This window comes from Mobula hypostoma, chromosome 23 (assembly GCF_963921235.1).
Source record: "Mobula hypostoma chromosome 23, sMobHyp1.1, whole genome shotgun sequence".
In the NCBI taxonomy this organism is placed as follows: Eukaryota; Metazoa; Chordata; class Chondrichthyes; order Myliobatiformes; family Myliobatidae; genus Mobula; species Mobula hypostoma.
In genome coordinates, this window is record NC_086119.1 from 38,586,610 (window position 1) to 38,604,457 (window position 17,848).

At 41.9% G+C, this 17,848-nt stretch overlaps 1 protein-coding gene across 1 annotated transcript; it reads right to left on the reverse strand.

The window, feature by feature from the left end:
- Positions 1-15,955: 15,955 nt before the first annotated feature.
- On the reverse strand, positions 15,956-17,344 carry LOC134336729 (claudin-4-like). The gene has a single exon (XM_063031140.1). The coding sequence runs from the start codon at positions 17,221-17,223 to the stop codon at positions 16,573-16,575; it is 651 nt and encodes a 216-aa protein (XP_062887210.1). The 5' UTR covers positions 17,224-17,344; the 3' UTR covers positions 15,956-16,572.
- Between the last annotated feature and the right edge of the window lie 504 nt (positions 17,345-17,848).

The window sequence follows — 17,848 nt, forward strand, 5'->3', positions numbered from 1 at the left end:
GTCCAGTTTGACTCCTATAAAAGAGCCAGTCTTCCTAATCAATTTTTTGAGCCTATTGGCATCACCCATGTTGATGCCATTGCCCCAGAACACCACTGCATAGAGGATTGTACTGGCAACAATGGACTGGTAGAACAGGTGAAGAAGAGGCCTGCATACTCCAAAAGACCTCAGTATCCTCAGGAAGTAGAAGCAACTCTGGCCCTTGTCGACGGCCTCTGTGTTTGTGCTCTACTCAGGTGAGTCATCCAGATGCACCCCCAGGTATATCCTCACCACATCCATGTTTTCATCATCGATAGTAACAGGGAGAAATGCAAGCTTAGTCTTCCCAAAGTCCATCACCGTCTCTTTTGTCTTACTGATGTTGAGCTGCAGATGATTCAGCTTGCACCATTTGACAAAGTCCTCCACCAGGGCCTTGTATTCATCCTCCTGTCCTTCCTTTATACACCCAACTATTGCTGACTCATCAGAGAATTTCTGTAGATGACATGACTCAGTGTTGTATCTAAGGTCCGGGGTATACAGGGTAAACAGGAAGGGAACCAACACAGTCTCCTATGGGGCCCCAGAGCTGCTTATAGCTATGTCTGACACACAGCTCAGAAGCCACAAAAACTGTGGTCTGCCTGTCAGTAATTCCAAATGATCTGGAGTTCATCCAGTTCCAGGGACATTGGAGGTCTCCCTGCCTTCCCATATCCTGTGAGAGGAGCATTCAACTGTCCTACCTGGCATCTCTACTTCTCTAGATGTACATTAAGAAAGAAAGAATAAAAAAATATACCTACAGCCTACATCTCCTCTTGCGAAGCCCAGATAAGCCAAAGCCCCAATGCCCCACTCATTACTGGCCCACTCACACAATGGCCGCTCCACTTAAATCTAACTTCTTTTCACTGAATCTTGTCAAGTGCCTAATTATGAGCAATCCAATGTACCCTTGGGAACTGTGGTGTGCAAAATGTGCCAACTGACTCTGCTTGCTTCTTTTAAACTCTCTATCCCTCTGTACAATTCAATATCTCCTCGGGAACTGCAGGAACTGAGACTTTGGAAGCGGCTCTTAGCTTACAGAAAGAGAAACTCACAAACTACTCAGAATATCTGCAAATCAAGTGATCAATTTACCTTTTGGACTGAGTTGAAAAAGTGCAAGATTGTCTGTTAATAGTTACTCAGCAAATGAGTTCCAACTCATGCCACAATGTAACACTGTTAAATCACCAACAACTATAAGGAAATGGCTGAGAATTCACTCAGCTAAAGGACGAATCTCTTGGAGACAAGAAACATATTCTCTCTAGTCACTTATTCTTTTACAAATGTGATCCTCGATAACATAGCTCCTATCAAATCATGGTGTCTGTGATGAATGTATACTACACCCTACAAGATCCCATCTATGATTATACAAATACAGATCTCCCATTAATGTGTAGAGTCCTTGTTAGAATGGCCACCAGAGACAATGTCATGTATCATCCACGATGTGAGTGCCCTTTCATTACCACTCTGTCAGACCAAAACAATCCAATTATCTTAGTAACTCACACAAAATGCTGGAGGAACTTGGCAGGCTGAAACGTCACCGTACTTTTTTCCATAGATGCTGCCTGGCCTGCTTAGTTCCTCGAGCATTTTGTGTGTATTACTTGGATTTCCAGCATCTGCAGATTTTCTCTTGTTTGCAATTATCTTAGTGTTACACTAGTACAGCTTTAAACTGACAAGTATAATTATAAGAGTGGCTTGACAGGTTGAGCACAGAAATATCTTCTTGCCTAACTTATTAGTTCCATTTGGGACCAATAATTATGTCCCAAATCCACTATCCTGCTGTTAATCATTGAAAGAAAACCAAGACCCTATTAGTTCCTGGATGTGCAAACTGACAAGCATCAAATTGCATACCACAAAGCCTTTGCACAAATTCCTCTGATTCGCTTTCAGTCTGCCCATCTCACCTCCCAATAACGCAGAACGATAGTTTCTAATCTGACTCTACAGGGAATCGGTACAGACAAAGCAAGGAACGTTACCAAAGGTCCCACAGCAACCTGGCTTCCTTTAAGACCTCCTTTCTTACTCAAAGACTGCAAATTCTTGTTTCCTTGCAATTAAGATCATGGAGATTATTCAGCAAGCTATCAACATATAATATTTAAACAGCAATCTTTTAAACAATGTATTTGTATACCTGCAGCAAAGAATATCATTGAAGTAGTTATTGAATGGTGTTGCATCACTGGTCCTTAAAATTATTCCACCTGCCTTCTCCATGACAGCGAATACCCTTGAGAAAAAGCCTGGATTTTTACTTATTGTTAAACCCATGTTGATCATGTAGGTTTTCTCATCTCTGCCAAGCATTATGCACTGTAGGTTACATCACCTTATTGTTCAATGATGAGTGTGAAAAACAGAACTTTCTCCCATGCATTACTGGATGCGCAATTGCACTAAAAGGGATTTTTTAAATGTATTGCCCTGTACTGAAAGCAACAGATTTCACGACATTTCCCTCGGGATCAATAAAGTATGTCTATCTATCTACGTATCAGTGATAATAAGCCTGGAAAAAAGTTCTAATCACTAAAAGGGAGCAAATCTTTGAAACAGAAAGTAACACTCTCAGTAACACAACTGATAGGACAAAATACTTTCCTTGTACTTTCAGATTGTCATGTCTGTACTTACTGATGGGATACCTCAGTTATAGGGTACATTTTATCTGCGCACACATCGTGCAGGTGTGGAAATAAGGATTAATCACACATGGTACAAGAAGCTCACAATCATCCATGTCCCAGCATACAATTGAATAAAGGCCCAAGTGCTGTACAATGACAAAGTTACCTCATCGTGTTGTATCCATTACGACTGTCCACAGCAATTATGCTGAATATTTCACTGAAGTTGATAGCCTAGAATCTACAATGAAAAAAAAATGACTGAACATAAACTGGACATTAAAGCGTTGAAAACTTATCAACTTATAAGAGCAGATCTTACTCACAATCTTCTTTAGTGACAGTTTTTCAAGTTGGCTTGTTGGGCCTGTTACTTTTACAAAAGACTCTGCAGATGCTGGAATCTGAAACAAATAACAAAACACTGGAAGAACTCCGTGGGTCAGGCAGTATCTATGGAGGCAAAAGGGGTAAGTCGATGTTTCAGGTAGAGACCCTGTATCAGCACTGAGAAGGAAGGGGAGCGGTTATCATTAGGCACCATGGTTAGTGCGGTGCTACTAAAGTTCAGGACATTGAATTTCAGAGTTCAATCCCAGCATCCGCTGCAAGGAGTCCCTGTACGCCTTCTCCATGGAATGCGTGGGTTTTCTCCGGGTGCTGTGGTTTCCTCCTACAGTCCAAAGATGCACTGGATAGGCTAATCGATCATTGTAAATTGTCCTCTGATTATGTTAGGGTTAAACTGGGGTTGTTGGGAGGTCACTGGGCGGTGCAGTTCCAAGGGCCGGAAGAGCCTATTCTGCGTTGTGTTGCTAAATGAATAAATAAATTCTCCTGTATGAGGGGCAGTGGAAAGAGGTGCACAGGAAGGTGAAACCAAAAAGGGAGGGAATGGTAGGCAAATGAATCAGGAGTGGGAAGGAGATGGGAAGGAAGTAGAAATCTAGGTGCACAGATGAGCATGTATGGAGGTGAACATGGGGGCGAGGTGTAGGTTATCTGAACCTGGACCGGTCATTGTTCATACCATTGGGTTGTGAACTCCCCAAATGGACTACGAGATGTTATTCTTTCAATTTACATTTGACCTCTCCATAGCAATGGAGAGGGCCAAAGACAGACAGGTCAGTCTGAGCATGGGAAGGCAAGTTAAAAATAACACACAACCAGAAGCTCATGTTGGTTGTTCTGAACAGAATGCAAGTGCTCTGCAAAACAGTCACCAAGTCTAGGCTTGTAGGGGAGGCCATATTGTGAGTGCTGAATGCAGCAGACGAGGTTTGAAGTGGGACAGGTGGGTATTTTCCTCACTTGGAAAGACTGTTTGGGTCTCTGGTTGGTGGTGAGGGAGGAGTTCATTGTACACTTCCCATGCAAGGTAAAATGCCATGGACTGGGGAGGGGTTGGTTGAAAAGGGAGAGTGGATCAGGGAATCCCAAACTGAGTAGACCCTACAGGGAGATGGGAAGATATGACAAGTGATGGGATCAGGTGGGAACTTCCACACTGCCCTCAAATTCACCTCTGACACTTCTATGGGAGGGTGGGGAATGGGGACAAAAAACGGGTGGTGTAAAAAACAATATTTAGCACAACATTTGAAGAATGGAAGGATATGTAGTTCTAGTTATTTGCTTCCGGCTGCAGTGAGGCATCCAACATTCATGTTCCAGGAAGGCACAAATCTATTTTTTTCCCTGACCCAAATTAGTCACAACTGTTTTGCTGTTAAAATGGTAACTAGATTGCAAATGTATTGATTAGGGTGTCGTAACTACCTCCCTTTCCTTGTGGTTTCCATGAGTAATGATTAGTAACGTGTGGGGCAGGGAAGGAGGGGGTCTGTAATTATTCAAGTCACTTTTTTTTGTCATTTCAACCACAGCTGCTGGTACAGAACATAGTAAAAATGAGACAACATTTTCCAGGACCATGGTGCTACATGAAACAATACAAAAACTACTGGCCTGGCTGTAGTGTCTTCTCACATTCAGGTCACCAGGCTTATATGGAAGGAAGTGTGATACTGACACTTGGTACACTGATGTAATATCCACTATAATGCAGTGCAGAATGATTCATCTAAAGTAGATACTGACCCTACTATATTACAACACTTAATTAGGGTTGGACTGGGATTTCTGACACAAACCATCAGCTTTGTGCTAGAGATGTGATTGGAAAGATCAACCAGGAAGCCATGAGTTGGCACGACTCTTATGCAATATGAATTAAGGTAAAATAAATTTTGAAAACAATCATGCTTCACAGACATAAGCGGAGTTTCTGCCTTTGTTAAAGTTATGCACTGGTTATGCACATGCAAACTAACAACTTCAATCTTTGCTGAGGAAACATTTGGAGGGAATAGAAACATAGAAACATAGAAAATAGGTGCAGGAGTAGGCCATTCGGCCCTTCGAGCCTGCACCACCATTTATTATGATCATGGCTGATCATCCAACTCAGAACCCAGCCTTCCCTCCATACCCCCTGACCCCTGTAGCCACAAGGGCCATATCTAACTTCCTTTTAAACATAGCTAATGAACTGGCCTCAACAGTTTGCTGTGGCAGAGAATTCCACAGATTCACCACTCTCTGTGTGAAGAAGTTTTTCCTAACCTCGGTCCTAAAAGGCTTCCCCTCTATCCTCAAACTGTGACCCCTCGTTCTAGACCTCCCCAACATCGGGAACAATCTTCCTGCATCTAGCCTGTCCAATCCCTTTAGGATCTTATACGTTTCAATCAGATCCCCCCTCAATCTTCTAAATTCCAACGAGTACAAGCCCAGTTCATCCAGTCTTTCTTCATATGAAAGACCTGCCATCCCAGGAATCAATCTGGTGAACCTTCTTTGTACTCCCTCTATGGCAAAGATGTCTTTCCTCAGATTAGGGGACCAAAACTGCACACAATACTCCAGGTGTGGTCTCACCAAGGCCTTGTACAACTGCAGTAGTACCTCCCTGCTCCTGTACTCGAATCCTCTCGCTATAAATGCCAGCATACCGTTCGCCTTTTTCACCGCCTGCTGTACCTGCATGCCCACTTTCAATGACTGGTGTATAATGACACCCAGGTCTCGTTGCACCTCCCCTTTTCCTAATCGGCCACCATTCAGATAATAATCTGTTTTCCTATTTTTGCCACCAAAGTGGATAACTTCACATTTATCCACATTAAATTGCATCTGCCATGAGTTTGCCCACTCACCCAACCTATCCAAGTCACCCTGCATCCTCTTAGCATCCTCCTCACTGCTAACACTGCCACCCAGCTTCGTGTCATCTGCAAACTTGGAGATGCCGCATTTAATTCCCTCATCCAAGTCATTAATATATATTGTAAACAACTGGGGTCCCAGCACTGAGCCTTGCGGTACCCCACTAGTCACCGCCGAATATACATGGATCAAGAGCTGTGTTACCTTGTGTCACACTTGGAGGAACAGTTCCTTGCCCCAAGCCATCAGGCTAATCAACAGCTCTATCCATTAACCCAACCCAACACATTCTCCACCACTACTAATTTATTGTTTCCTACTCCTGAACCTAGCGTTATTTTATGTACGTACAATCAATCTATGTATATAAGCTAATCTTATGTATTTATATTTATTATGTCCTTTATGCTTATTGTGTTTTTTGTTATGCTGCATCGGATCTGGAATAACAGTCACTTTGTTCTCCATACTGATGAATGACACTAAACAATCTTGAATCACATATAAAAGAGAATGAAGGTGACACACCATCTGTGCTCACAGTTCAAAATTATTCCTCATTTTTTACTGAAGAATCCTGACAAAGGGTCTCGGCCTGAAACGTCAACTGTACCTTTTCCTAGAGATGCTGCCTGGCCTGCTGCGTTCACCAGCAACTTTGATGTGTGTTGCCTGAATTTCCAGCATCTGCAGAATTCCTCGTGTTTGTCCTCATTTTTTACTGACTGTTTTATTAGTTTGAAATATTTGGTGTTTATTTTGAGAATCCACACAGTGAACCCATTGCTGATTTTACTTAATATTTACAATAAACTGCAATCTTACGATATAAGACATTTCATAGTTCTTTATGACTGCTGTGTATTGTCTCAGAAACCTGCCCCTATCTACCTTGAAATAAGTGCATTGGGTTTCAGGAGAGAAGCTGGTAAGACTGTTTCTCATTCATGCAAATTCAGTTGTAAAGGGCAATGCAGGTTTAGACCATACCGATAACAGACGGTTATGCTAATGAGAAGCAAATATAATCTCATAATAGACATCTTCATATTACTACCATTGGCATGACTTAAGTTCTACACTACTAAAATGTATATATAATTTGCCAATTGCTATTGTATTGAGGCAGATTCTTATTAACGATTGGTGATTGATAACACACAAATGAACAACCTAAACCGAAACAAATTGTGCTATTAATGATAGATAAACAGAATACAGTTACATGATAAGCACAACTTGTTTGCTACCTCACTCAATGTCCCTGAATCGCTCCCCCCTCCCCCCAGCACCCTGTTTTAACCCTAATCTAATCATAGAAAAATTGATTTGAGCAAGTCTCTTGCAGGAGTTCAGACTCAAAAAATCATTTCCTGCACAAAGCCTGGAGCCTTCAGAGCACATAGAACTGCAGCTAATAACCTGGAAGACTTTGACAATCCGGATATAAAGAAACAGATTTACCTAGAGTTTTCCAAAACAAGACTGAGGGTGGATTATTAATCAGCACCCTGACGTGGAATAACTTTGCAAATTCAGAGGAAGTATTTGCAATTAAGTACCTTTCATATGGATATTTTTATGCAGCTTAAAAAATTATCATATGCCACAATTTTCCTTTTCCTTTAAGAAAGATGGACATGAGTGATGATAGATTTATGATGTATTTAAAGAAATGAGTAAAGGATTTGAATGTAACAAAGAATAAAATTTGCACGTAACATTGCCATTTAACACTGGTAAACAGATTTCTCCAACATCCTTACCAAGTAGTATACAGTTAGTTCAGAGTATGACCTGATCTGGAATTGCTGATCATTCAAACTAGGGAAATCCACTTCCATTCCTTTCCTAAAGTTAACTACCCTAGGTAAAGGTTGGGGCTTGGGACTGTACATTTGTAGACAAGCTTAAATTTTGGCTCTTAGCTGGTAACTTCTATGAAAGTTGGTTGTGAGAAACTTGTGATGACTGTAAACCTCAGGCATGAAAAATCACCAAAAGGTTATCTAATTAGTACTAGCTGGTAAGGCTGCACATAATTATTATTATGAGTTTTGTGTTCATTCCATTAATTCTTATAGTACATCATAAATATCACATTATTTAAAACATTATGGGAGGACACAGGAAAATTTAAGTTAATTAGGCAAAGTCAGCATCGTTTTGTGAAATGGGACTTATGCTTGACCAGTTTATTGAAGTCCTTTGTAAAGGTATTATGTACTGTAGATAAATGGAAACAGAATTAGAATCAGGTTTATTATCACCAGCATGTGTTGGAAAATTGTTAAACTTTGCAGCAGCAATAGAATGCAATAAATGATAACATAGAAAGAAAAACCAATTTTAAAAAATATATATACACATACAGTATGTGCATCAGATTAAAAATAGTGCAAAATCAGAAGTAATACATATTTTTTAAAAAGTGAGGTAGCGTTCATGGGTTCAATGTCCCTTCAGAAAGTGGATGGCAGAGGGGAAGAGGCTGTTCCTGAATCACTGAGTGTGTGCCTTCAGGCTTCTGTACCTCCTTCCTGACGGTAACAATAAGAAGAAGGTATGTCCTGGGTGATGGGGGTCCTTAATAATGGACATCGACTTTCTGAGGCACCGCTCCTTGAAGATGCCTTGGATACTACGGAGGCTAGTACCAAGCAAATATACCACACAAAACATATTAGTGTGGATAGAAATTAGAATGAAACAGACCAACTGAATCTACACCAGCCCCAGTACACTATTTCTACATTATTTTTCAAAAATTCTCCCTACATTCTTGTGGAAAATAAGAAACTGCAAAGAGCAATCTAAAACATCATTTGCACATCCTTCCTCATCATTGGTAGTGCCTGATGAAGGCAACACCAATCATCAAAGATCCTCACCATCTGGGTCGTGCCATCTTTTCATTGAGCAGGAGGTACTGAAGCCTGAAATCCTACAAGCAGGTTTAAAAACAGCTATTCTGTGATGCTGCTGCAAGTAAGTTTTTCATTGCCCCTGTGCATGCTCATACATGTGCCAATGACGATAAACTTGACTTTGATTGTACCGCTCACCTACACACTTGGGATAGTGGACTGTTGCCAATTAATTTACTGGCCGACATGTCCTTAGGACTGGAAAGGAAGGGGGCAGAAGCCAGAATAAGAAGTTGCAGGGGAGAAGAAGGGAAGGAGTACAAGATGGCAGGTGATAGGTCAGACCAGGTGAGGGAGAAGGTTGGTTGGTGGGAGAGGGGCAATGAATTGAATTGAATTGTCTTTATTTCTTACATCCTTCACATACATGAGTAAAAATCTTTACATTACGTCTCTGTCTAAATGTGCAATGTGCAATCATAGTAATTTATAATAAATAGAACAGTCAATGTAACACAGAAATACACTCAATTCAGCAAGAGTTAATCAGTCTAATGGCCTGGTGGAAGAAGCTGTCCCGGAGCCTGTTGGTCCTGTTTTAGATGATGTGAGGAGCTTGGAAGTGATGGGTGATGGATGGCGTTACAATGATAGATTTGAGGAAAGTTCACAAGAACATAGGAAGAACAATGAAACAGATTAATGTAGGATTAGCATCAATGTGTGGTTGTTGGTTGGTGTGGGCTCAGTGGGCCTGTGTACAAGCTGATATCTTTCAAACTTTATGACAGAGAAATTTAGAAAATTTGTTCTAATATCTGTTTTCTTACAATGAATAAAACCCAGTTAGAATAAAAGCTTAGATTTATGAAATCTCTTTCACATTTTGAGGCACTTTTCAACCAATCTATAGTCACACATAGCATTTACATATAGTGGCCACTTAATTAGGTACACCTGCTCATTAATACAAATAACTAATCAGCCAATAATGTAGCAGCAACTCAATGCAGAAAAACATGCAGATATGGTTAAAAGGTTTAGTTGCTGTTCAGACCAAGCATCAGAACAAGGGTGAAAAGTGATCTAAGTGACTTTGACCATGGATGATTGTTGATGCCAAAAATCTCAGAAATTGCGGATCTCCTGGGATTTTCATGCGCAATAATCTCCAGAGGTGTGAAAACCAAAAAAAAACTGAAAATCATCCGGAGAGCAGCAGTTCTGTGGGTGAAAATGCCTTGTTAATGAGAGGTCCGAAGCAATTGTCCAGACTGGTTCAAGCTGGCAAATAACCATGTGTTTCAACAGTGGTAGCAGAAGAGCATCCCTGAATACAAAACACATTGAACCTTGAAGTGGATGGACTACAGCAGCAGAAGACCATGAACACACTTTCAGTGGCCACTTAATAAAGTGAGCACTGAGTATGTAACATACTATCAATTCCTGTACAGAAATGTCATTTTATGATAACAAGCAGATAATATACAGGACAAATCACTAGAATTTCTTGGTGGCCAAACATTTTAATTCCACTGCCCACTCACATTCCAACATGCCAGTCAACTGCCTCTGCTACTGCTTCAGCGAGGCTACTCTCAGGCTGCAGGAGCAACACTTCATGTACCGTCTGGGTAGCCTCCAATCTGATGACATGAATGCCAAATTCCCAAACTTCCGGTACTTTCTCCTCTATCCCCTCATCTCTTTACCATTCCACATTCTTGATCCACTCTATCCCTTTTTCTCTCAACTGTCCATCACCTCCCTCTGATATCCCTCCTCCTCCTCTTTCTCCCATGGTTCACTCTTCTCTCCTACCAAATACCTTCTTCTGAAGCCCTTCACCTTTTGAACCTATCACTTACCAGCTTCTCACTTCATTCCCTCCCCTCCCATCTACCTACCTTCCCCCTTAGCTTGTCCTCCTTATCCTCCCCTTCCCATTTTCTTATTGTCTTCTTCCCCCTTCCTTTCCAGTCCTGTTAAGTGTCTCAGCCTGAACTGTTGCCTCTTTATGCGACACCTAATTTGCAATACTTAAGTCTCAGCCTAGTTTATGTGATCAAATATATCTACCGATATTTGGATATACAATCTTCTGTCTCGGTTGAGTGTAACAACACTGAATGATGACCTACATAGCTTGAACCAGGATTGAATACTAATGGGATCCATTATGTAATTCCCATGTCTTCAAGCATATTTGTCACTTTTCTTTATAAAGTGGAATAGTGGTGGGTTCAGACAGTGCTTCCGCTGGTGGGAATGCTGGGATCCGTTCAATCAGTGATCAGTCCATGGTCTATTGAACTACAAGCATTGCCTCTTGGCAACAGTTTTCAGGGATGGATGTTGTCTGTTGATCAAAATGGAAAGAAGGATCTTGGGTCTGGGAAGGAAATATTTTTCACTTTAGTTATCCTAGCTGCTTCAAGAACTCTCAAATGTTGAATTATAGAACTCACAAGGGACCCTGACTAGCTAGATAGATGATATAGGTTTGAATATCAAATTCTGTTGGTTTCATATTCACTTCATTGCTACCAACATCAGAAGGAGAGCATCTTCCTGAAGAGAGCATACTCAAACCTGGGAGTAATCTGCTCTGACAGATCACTGAACTTTGAGTTCATTACACTCCATGAGAGTTTTCAATGTTAACCAGACCATATTTCACCACAAATCAGGATTCATTCATAAAAGCTTCAATAAAATCCCCATTTAGTCATAGTCATAATCATACTTTATTGATCCTGGGGGAAATCGGTTTTCATTACAGTTGCACCATAAATAATAAATAGTAATAGTAATACTACTATTAGTAAATAGTAATAGTCATGGAAATAATAAATAGTAATAGAATAGTAATAGGAAAATAGTAATAAACAGATAAATAGTAATATGTAAATTATGCCAGTAAATTATGAAATAAGTCCAGGACCAGCCTATTGGCTCAGGGTGTCTGACCCTCCAAGGGAGGAGTTGTAAAGTTTGATGGCCACAGGCAGGAATGACTTCCTATGATGTTCTGTGTTGCATCTCGGAGGAATGAGTCTCTGGCTGAATGTATTCCTGTGCCCACCCAGTACATTATGTAGTGGATGGGAGACATTGACCAAGATGGCATGCAACTTGGACAGCATCCTCTTTTCAGACACCACTGTGAGAGAGTCCAGTTCCATCCCCACAACATCACAGGCCTTACAAATGAGTTTGTTGATTCTGTTGGTGTCTGCTACCCTCAGCCTGCTGCCCCAGCACACAACAGCAAACATGATAGCACTGGCCACCATAGACTCATAGAACATCCTCAGCATCGTCTGGCAGATGTTAAAGGACCCAAGTCTCCTCAGGAAATAGAGACAGCTCTGACCCTTCTTGTAGACAGCCTCAGTGTTCTTAGACCAGTCCAGTTTATTATCAATTTGTATCCCCAGGTATTTGTAATCCTCCATGTCCACACTGACCCCCTGGATGGAAACGGGGGTCACCGGTACCTTGGCTCTCCTGAGGTCTACCACCAGCTCCTTAGCCTTTTTCACATTAAGCTGCAGATAATTCTGCTCACACCATGTGACAAAGTTTCCTACCGTAGCCCTGTATTCAACCTCATCTCCCTTGCTGATGCATCCAACTATGGCAGAGTCATCAGAAAACTTCTGAAGATGACAAGACTCGGTGCAGTAATTGAAGTCCGAGGTGTAAGGTGTAAAGGTGTAATTTACAGAGCTTCACTCAAAATGCAGGGTCAAAATTGTACATAATGTGAAATGTTAATAGATGTGCAGACATGTATTTTTAATGTGGCTTGATGGGATTTCTCAGTGAAGATGAATGTGCTTTTAACCTAAATGATTGAGTAGACTTTTTTTTAATTAAAAAACTGTAGTATCTGTCAGAGGAACAATGGATAACTATTTCACACAGATGTAGATAAAGTTGTGAGAGGAGGCAAGGCAAGAAACTGCTATGCCATACATTTTGATGAATCTGGAGTTAAGTAACAAACTGAGCACATAATTTGGAGTTTTGTTTTTAAATACTGATCATAGCTTAACTGAACTTAATGACAGGATCGCCTTGTACAAATGGAACACAAAGACTTTTCCTCCAAAACTGGACATCAATCATGATGAGCCCTGACTTGGGGAAATGATCTGTAATCCAACCTATTTGCAGTGAGATCCTAAACAAAAATTATTCTCAATCTTAACTTTTTCCATCCATCATTCAAATCTCTCCTTTCTTACATGCATGTGTTACACCCTCTACCAACATCACACCATAGCTATATGTCAACTGCAAGATGCCATACAACAGTTCACTTAATTTACTTTGATAGAATGTTGCACTCAGAACTTCTGAACAGGAAGAGAACAAAGATTATTATACAGCTTCATTCATCTTCATATTTCCAACCACACAGTGTACATTGGTGGTATAGTGGTTAGTGCAATGCTTTAGAGAGTTGACGATTAGCATTCAATTCCTGCCACTCTCTGTAAGAACTGTGTTCTCCCTGTGATTGCATGCGTTTCCTCTGGGCATTCGCTCCAGTCTCCTCCTACATTCCTTACAGATAACGGGTTAGGCTTTATCAGTTGGGTGCAGGCTACATTGGCACTGGAAGCATGATGGATGAAGCATTTTTTGCAGCTAAATTTTGTTTCTGTGCTAAAATAGAAGAATTTCCTAACAAATATATAATGACCAAGAGGATCTTGCTGTAGTCACTTCCAAGATGTCTATCAGCACCAAGATTTTTCAGGAATCCCACACACACATCTCCTCAGTTTTGCAAATGTATTGCCACTCCATTCTCTACTTTTGGGCAAAACTATACACCAGCAAGGCAACCCCATATTTTTTTTTTACATTTAAGATGTCATAAAAAGGAAAGATTGTCTGACTGGAGAGCATGAGCAGAAATTAACCAAACACAAAAGAACAGGTGAAGAGAAATTCAGTGGGTAAAAGGCTAAATTAGGATTGAGACATTATGGAAGGAGAGTGAGGAGAAAGAAGAGGGAAACAAGAGGAAGGAGACAGTGGAAAATTAAAATAAAACAGCAAGACAATAAGGAAAATGGGGAACTGGAAGGGAAAGGCAATGAATAGGAATTTAACACGGAAATGAGCGACTTGAGATGGAAGTGGCAGGAATACAGAGGGAACCAGACAGGAAAGAGATAGGAAGTATGGAATAAGTGCAGGGAAAAGGATGGAGAGAACAAAGATAGGACATAAGAGGAGAAACAGAAAAAATGAGAATGACTATGGCAAGATGTGAAACTGAAAAGAGGCTACATAGGGAGAAGTTGGGCAGAGATTACAAGGAAGTAAAAGCAGAAAGCAAAAACAGAGAAATGCTGAACTGTAACAATAAATTCATGATCTATGGGAACAGCAAAGCAAGGCAAACTACAGAAATTAAGAGGAATAGATAGTAGATAAAGGCCAGGTAACTGCAAGAGGGATAAAGACACTAGAAATGCCAACAGTATGGAATGATGGAAAAAGCACTAGCTCATCGAATAACTGCGTAACACACGAAAGTTGCTGGTGAACGCAGGTGGGGGAGGGGGAGATCCAAAATGATAGAAGACAGGTGACCCTCCCACTTTCAAATCTCTTACTAGCTCTTCTTTCAGTTAGTCCTGACGAAGGGTCTTAGCCCAAAACGTCGACTGCACCTCTTCCTAGAGATGCTGCCTGGCCTGCTGCGTTCACCAGCAACTTTTGTGTGTGTTGCTTGAATTTCCAGCATCTGCGGATTTCCTTGTTTGCGTTTTTAAGAACAATTGTGCAAGTTGGTTGGGCTGAAAGCCCCAACTCTGCACTGAAAAATTCTGTGTACAAATAATGCAATGAGAAATGAGGACTGAGAAGACAAAAGTGGTAAGCTGAACAGAAAGTACAATGTAGGAGACTCAAATAGGGGGTGCTAGGGTGGTGTAGCAGTTAGTGCAACCCTATTACAGTTCAGAGTTCAATTCCACTGCAGTCTGAAAGGAGTTTGTACTTTCCCCTTGTGCGTAGGTTTCCTCTGGGTGATCTGGTTTCCTCCAACAGTCCGTAGTCCTACTAGTTAGGAGGGTAACCAGTCACTGTAAATTATTCTGTGATTAAAAAGGTGGGTAGTGTTAAAAATATGGGTTGCTGGGCAGTACAGTTTGTTGGGCTGGAAGGGCCCATTTTGCTCTGTATCCCCAAATACATAAAAAGAGAACAAAGATGAATTGGAGAGGCGAGGCGCGAGGCAGTGGGGAATAAATAATGGAGTAGCCAAGAGAAGATTACAAATGAAAGAGAAACAATGGAGAGACAGGAGGCTGTTGATGCTGGAATCTGGATCCACAGACCACCTGCTGGGTGAATTCAGTGAGACAGGCAGCGTCTGGAAGGAATTATCAATGTTTTAGCTGAAAACCCTTATTACATCACAACATGTGGGAGCAGACAACACAGACAGCTGGACATAGGAGATGATGTAAAAGTGGAACCATGAATTAAACCAGAAGATTAATATGAAGGGAAAAATGGACAAAATTTGACAAGAGTAAATTGAGATTAAAAGTAAGAGAGATAGGAGTATGGGGTAAAACAGAGTAAAGGGAGCTTAAAAAGGTCGAAGGGAAAAAATAAATCAAGATGGTAAAAAGTAAAAACATGAAAAATAGATGCTGAACAAGAATGGAAATTAGGGCAAAGGTTAAGGTCTGGGGAGGGGCAGGGTGAAAGGACTCAGCTTCGGGAAAGGAGGGCAGCATTCCCTTCAACACTTAAGTAAATTGCGAAAAAAAACTTCGACTCCCAGTTTTTCTAAACGTGGATTCATCACCATGGAATGTATAGGGATGGATACAGGGAGAAAGAAGTGCTGACTGGGTGGAGTGACTAACTAGTGGTTAGAGGTTATTAATAACCGCAGCCTTTTCAGCAAAAAGAGATGCATCCCAGCAAAATATTTTTTTTTAAAAAAACGCCTTTGTAAGTTAATTTATAGACAGTTATTTTGGTTCTCTGGAGACAGAGCTCAAGAAACACAAATATCTCCGTGTGACTGCGATATGTTCCATAAAACTGAGCTCTCCCCCACCCCCAACCTAATAATCACAGGTCATCAAGTTCTACAAATTTCTCCCGTTTAAAATAATTCTGAGGTTCACGTCTTTCTGAAAAGTTTATTCATTAACATGCATTTTACAAGCGTGAGTATATTTGCACTGAAACGAATCCCTCCGTACAGCCCTCCTTCAGACTATTTTCTTGCAACTCATTTGTTAAAGTATACATTCTGGAAGTACATAGAAAGCATTGGATTTGCGACTTCACGCAATCCCCCCCGACCCCCCCCCCCCAGTGTATCTATAATGCACTTGCAGCAACGTCGCTTTCTGCATGAGACGCCGATGTCCATCGTAAAGGCACAAACCCCGGGTTATCGGCATTGTCCCGGATTCACAGAGTAAGGGGCCGCTTAAAACAAAACAACTCAAAAGGGGAAAACCGGCAGGGAATCACGGAACAAACACAAAAATCACAATCAAACAATACTTTGCTACTATATCTGGTGAAATACGTTAGACTAATACATACACAAGCATGCACACTCACCACCAAGTTACTTTTTGTCTTATGAATTTAACAATACGTTGAACGGAAAAAAAGAATTCAATATAAAAGGACAATAAAATCATTCCACAGTGGCGTCCTCAGGGGTTCTAACATGCTGTGAAACCCCGGAGGGCAGCCGCTGACTAATGGCCCTGTCACACATAGTCCTTCCTGTCGTACCCACTGTGACCTGTGGACCTGGCGGCAGAGTAGGCCACTCTGGAAGGCGTGTACTTGGTATCCTTCGGGGGGCAGGAACAGCAGAGCAGAGCCCCTCCGAGCATCAGCAGACCCGAGGTTCCCCATCCGATGTAGAGGGAGGCGCCAAGTTCTCTCTTCTGGGCATCGGTGACCAGCGGGTTGTAGAAATCTCTGATGATGGTGTTCGCTGACCAGGACACCGGGATCAGGATCAGCACTCCACAAAGTATGAAGATAATTCCAGCCACAATCATAACCTTGGCTTTGGTCGCCTCATCATCAATACAGTTGGTACACTTGGCACCCACGATGGAGATGAGGATGCCCAGGACTCCCAACACAATGGCGATGATGGTCAAAGCTCTGGAAGCCTGGAGATCTTGCGAGAGCGCCAAGAGCGAGTCGTACACTTTACACTGCATCTGCCCGGTACTCTGAACAATGCAGTTCATCCAAAGACCTTCCCAAATGATCTGCGCCACCACGATGTTACTTCCAATGAAAGCGGTCACTCTCCACATGGGTAAGGCACAGGCTATAATGGCTCCCAGCCATCCGATCACTCCCAGGGATAATCCCAGGATTTCAAGTCCAGCATTAGCCATTTGTCTTCGAAACCGTTGCTCTTAGCAAACTTCCCAGAAACTATGGTGCTCGCCAGCCGCACTCCTTCTCTGCTTCACTTGTTGCAGCGAGAGGAGGTTTCCAATTGGAGCAGTCTCCGCATTGTGACCGCGATTACCAATCAGCAGCTGGGCGGCCGGGGCGGAGTCGGGCGGAGTCAGCCGGAGCTCAGGTGCAGCCGGTAGGGCTAGCGGATCATTGAGCAGCTTCTGCTCCTTCCATTTCGGAAGTGAAATCCTCCCACCCTTTAACGCGCAGCACCTGTTGCCAACCCTCTGGCACATTTTGAAACCCTTGCCTCAGTCTGACCCAGGACGAGATCCCGAAAATCTGTTTTTAATAATAAAAGTCCTCCTCGCCGCCCCTCCCCCACCTTACTCCTGTTGCAGGTGCGGGTTGGCTGCTGTGTCCCCGGAGGACTGTAACCTGACTGCCCATTGCCTCAGCTACCGTACGTGCGCAGTCGTTCCTGACCTCTGAATCCTTTTCTTGAAACCAAAAATACTTTCCGGCATTTTTGAAAACAAACGGAGCAAGGTAGCGCAGTGAGAATATTTAAAAGGAAATTGTTATTACAGGTTTTAGGTTCCGAGATGCAATTCTTAC

Bases quoted from the DNA above. Each gene is read 5' to 3' on its own strand.
- LOC134336729 (XM_063031140.1), bottom strand. From the start codon at position 17,223: ATGGCTAATGCTGGACTTGAAATCCTGGGATTATCCCTGGGAGTGATC.